The sequence below is a fragment of the Sinocyclocheilus rhinocerous genome, unplaced genomic scaffold (genome assembly GCF_001515625.1).
Source record: "Sinocyclocheilus rhinocerous isolate Xijiao unplaced genomic scaffold, SAMN03320098_v1.1 scaffold2561, whole genome shotgun sequence".
Classification (NCBI taxonomy): domain Eukaryota; kingdom Metazoa; phylum Chordata; class Actinopteri; order Cypriniformes; family Cyprinidae; genus Sinocyclocheilus; species Sinocyclocheilus rhinocerous.
Window position 1 is genome coordinate 365,432 of NW_015660886.1, and position 4,290 is coordinate 369,721.

General features: G+C 36.5%; 1 protein-coding gene across 2 annotated transcripts in view; it reads left to right on the forward strand.

Annotated features, from left to right (window-relative positions):
* Positions 1-4,290, forward strand: part of arfgap3 (ADP-ribosylation factor GTPase activating protein 3) — an 11,643-nt gene that overhangs the window by 2,621 nt on the left and 4,732 nt on the right. Inside the window, exons 5-11 of one of the 2 annotated variants that reach the window (XM_016535180.1) lie at positions 1,402-1,414; positions 1,497-1,577; positions 1,673-1,751; positions 1,834-1,893; positions 1,961-2,007; positions 3,365-3,471; positions 3,550-3,681. In XM_016535180.1, the coding sequence (XP_016390666.1) occupies positions 1,402-1,414; positions 1,497-1,577; positions 1,673-1,751; positions 1,834-1,893; positions 1,961-2,007; positions 3,365-3,471; positions 3,550-3,681 (519 nt within the window). The remainder of the gene's footprint in view (positions 1-1,401; positions 1,415-1,496; positions 1,578-1,672; positions 1,752-1,833; positions 1,894-1,960; positions 2,008-3,364; positions 3,472-3,549; positions 3,682-4,290) is intronic. The other variant, XM_016535179.1, reaches the window with a different exon arrangement.

Genomic DNA, 4,290 nt, shown 5'->3' on the forward strand with positions numbered 1-4,290 from the left:
AAGCTATATCATACACTTGGAAAATTATGAGCTATATCACTGCTTATCGACACTAGTGGTGTGACAATACACTGAGCTCATGAGATGAGACAAAATACAGATACTTGGTTCACTAGAACGAGACAATATTTTAATACTATTTTTAAGACCTTTTTAGTGACAAAATATTTGTCTTTTAATTGCAAAAAACAAAACAATGCAGTTGTATTTTGAAATATTTTAACTAATCCAGGGCTGTAACTAATGATTATTTTGGTAATCAAGTAATCTACTAATTATTTTGACAAGTAACCTGATATTTTTAGTAATAAAAATAGACCTAAGTGAAAAACAGGCTTTAATATGACTATATTCATATACTGTATATAAAATAACGATGAGGCAATAATAATTGGTTCAAATAAAGTATCAAAACCAAGTAATTGCATGGTTTTATTTAAAATGCATAATAACTTTAACATTTGAAAGGATACTATGGCAAAGTCATCGCTTTCTTTATTCAAACTGAATTTTTTTTCCATGAATATATGATTGACCTGAAGAATGAACACTATCATACACTTGGAAAATTGAGCTGTATCACCGCTTATCGACTCGAGGGGTGTGACAATACACTTAGCTCACGAGATGAGACAAAATACAGATACTTGGTTCACTAGAACGAGACAATATTTTAATACTTTAAGAAATATTTGAATGACAAAATATTTGTCTTTTAATTACAAAAAGTAGAACAATGCAGTTATATTTTGAAATGTTTTAACAAATTTTGATAATCAAGTAATCTACTGATTATTTTGACAAGGTGTGACAATACACTTAGCTCACGAGATGAGACAAAATACAGATACTTGGTTCACTAGAACGAGACAATATTTTAATACTATTTTTAAGACCTTTTTAGTGACAAAATATTTGTCTTTTAATTGCAAAAAACAAAACAATGCAGTTGTATTTTGAAATATTTTAACTAATCCAGGGCTGTAACTAATGATTATTTTGGTAATCAAGTAATCTACTAATTATTTTGACAAGTAACCTGATATTTTTAGTAATAAAAATAGACCTAAGTGAAAAACAGGCTTTAATATGACTATATTCATATACTGTATATAAAATAACGATGAGGCAATAATAATTGGTTCAAATAAAGTATCAAAACCAAGTAATTGCATGGTTTTATTTAAAATGCATAATGTAGTATGCCTATACATAATATGAACATAAACTTAAGTACTTTATGTATTATAACAAATACCTGCAGGGGGCTCTGTATTTATATCAGACGCACTGCATTGTTAATATTGCGTGAAAAGAGTGTTTTTATCCAAAACAAAAATGAACACTTACTTCTTATATACTGCCTTTTAAAAGGTTTTCATAAATATGGCTGTTTTCCAGGACTCAAATTCAGGTATTTGAAGCACTTTAAGCACCTTGTACGAACCCTGTCTCCGAGTCAAATCCAGAGCTCGTGTTGTTGTCTGTGTGTTCAGTTATGGCTGGATGGTCAGGCTCCTCTGTCACCCACATCACCCCTCGACAAGCACCAGGACTTCTTCACCCAGCACACCCGGGTGAGGAACAGCCGCCGTGTCATTTAATACGTATGCATGGATCATTTATCATATATATGCCTTTAAAGCTGTGTGCGTTTGCCGTTTTTCCCCAGACGCCCCTGAAGGAAGGACTCAGTGTTCAGCTGAACCCCAGCCGACCGCAGAACACCGTTCAGGATAAGAATAATAACGGTATGATAACTGAGGAAACACAGTGTGCTCCTATGAGTGTGATGTGTTGTGTTTCTGGAGGATGTTTCTCTCTTGAGCGCAGGTGAGAGTGAGGTGGGTCCCAGTGTGGAGCAGCTCGGTGTGTCTTCAACATCTGCTGCAGGTAAAGCTCATCCTCCTCACGGACACACACAGCTCGAATCATAACTCGTCTGATTCTCCTCTCACAGAGCCGCCCTCTCTGATCAAGAAGAAACACACCACTGGAAAGAAATCGGTGAGTTCCTGACATGTCTTCTGTGATGACCATGTTTTTAACTTCTGTATTGAAAATAAATTGTAAATTTTTTTTTTGATGGGTATAAATTCAAATATGTCAGGGTGGTGCGACTCCTAATGTTATAATGAAGAAAGTGAATTACATTTAAAGATTTCAATTCTTTAAAAAATATCCTTATTAGTTAGTTTGTCATGATCCTTTATTATTATTTCTAGCTGTTTATCAGTATTTGAAAAACTTGTCCATCAGTGTGGAGTGACCAGTATGACAGGAAACAGGAAATGATGTCATTGAGCGGACCCCTGCAGACCCTCATGAGTGTGTGTGTGTCAAGTCTCTTGAAATATATTTTTATGGTGAGGCGAGGGTAGTTCAAATTGTTGAATGTCATGTGGTGTAACTCCCCAAAAATGCAATCATTTTTACAGTGAAAAGTATATTTAAAAAAATGGTGTAATTAATAATTAAGATTGAATGAAATTATTTCAATACTTTCTACTTGGTGGTTACACCACATGATACAAGTCTCTTGAAATATCTTTTTATGGTGAGGCGAGGGTAGTTCAAATTGTTGAATGTCATGTGGTGTAACTCCCCAAAAATGCAATCATTTTTACAGTGAAAAGTATATTTAAAAAAATGGTGTAATTAATAATTAAGATTGAATGAAATTATTTCAATACTTTCTACTTGGTGGTTACACCACATGATATTTTTAAGAGTCAGTGAAATGCAAATTCAAAGTCATGTGGTGCAACCATCATGCAGCGGTCAATAAATCCTTTAAAATATCAGATCATTTGATTTTGTGTGAGGTCAGTTCAGGTTGTAAAGTCGTCATGTGGTGCGACTTTCCAAAAACTTTTTGAATTAATGATATTTGTCTTAAAAAATCGTTATATCTTGAAAAATAGGTTACAAACTTTTTGGAAAATAATTTAAGACGTGTCCTCTTAAAAGCATTTAATGTGTAAGGAAAGTATTTTGTTGTGGTTATACCATATGACATTTTTAGAGTCAGTAAATTGAATAAACGTTCAACATGAAACTATCATGAAGGCAAGGTCCGTTTAGGTTGGAAAATGTTGTGTGGTGCAACTCCTCAAAAACGTCATGCTTTTTATGATTTAAAAATGAAATTCCGATATCAGATCATTTGATCTTGTTTGACGTAACGGTGTCAGTTCAAAACTGTCATGTGGTGCAACTTCAAACTTTCAAGACCACAAGAAACCATCATGAACCCAAAGCACACATTTCTGAGAGCTTGACGTCTGTTTTATATAACGGCATATTTAACAGGCCTGTCTGCAGTCTTGCGCTCTGTGTTTTGTGGTTTGTGTGAATGAATCAGGCGGGTCTGGGCGCTCAGAAGGTCAGCAGTCAGAGCTTCAGTGCGCAGCAGAAGCGAGCTCAGGCTGTAGACCGACTGCAGGAGGAGAGGAGCAGCGCTGAGCCCGAGTGAGTGAGCCACTGCAAGCATCTGAAGGTCAGAACACATGAGCGTCTGCTCACCCTGCGCTCGGTCTGTGTGTGCAGAGTGTCGTCTCTGAGTCGTGCCTACGAGAGTCTGGAGCTGCAGCGGAGGAGAGACGAGGCCAAGCTGAGCCGTCTGGACAGCAAGAAGCAGGAGCAGGCGGAGCGGCTCGGCATGGGCTTCGGCGGACGCAGGTCAGTTGTCTTTGTTAGTTGTAAGACTGGCCGGAGTGGGATTTTGACCAATGAGATGTGCGTGTGGGCGGTAGGGATGCAACGGATGTACGGCAACCCAAATTATTCGGCTGAAAATAGCAAAAAAAAGCTCTTTCGGTGTTCTGCCGAATAAGCGAAAAGGCCAAATAAAGTGTACCGAACACTTCAAGAAGGGCGTCTCAAAAATGGCCAAAAAATATTTCTGTTTTACTAACTTTAATTGTGTTTAATTGTGCTTTGTTGGTATAATGTCTGCTAGAATGTTAAAATGTTCAGTGTTAAATATTTTTAAATTATTGTTTTGTAATTATCTTTTTCTTTTTGAAAAGCAAGACAAAACAGTAAAAAGCACATTTTGTCTATTTAATTTATGCAATGGCGAAACAAAATCGTCAAAATACATAGGGGAGAAAAAAAAGGAAAAACCATGTTCGGTATTCGGTAGTGCCGGGCGGTATACCGGTTCATACCGAATACCGGTGTTTATTTTTGTTATGATATTAATTTTTTAAATACCGCAATACCGGTGTATGTCGCTTAAACAACGTTGGGAACGCGACACTGTTTGAAAGGGGTCCCTTTTCACTG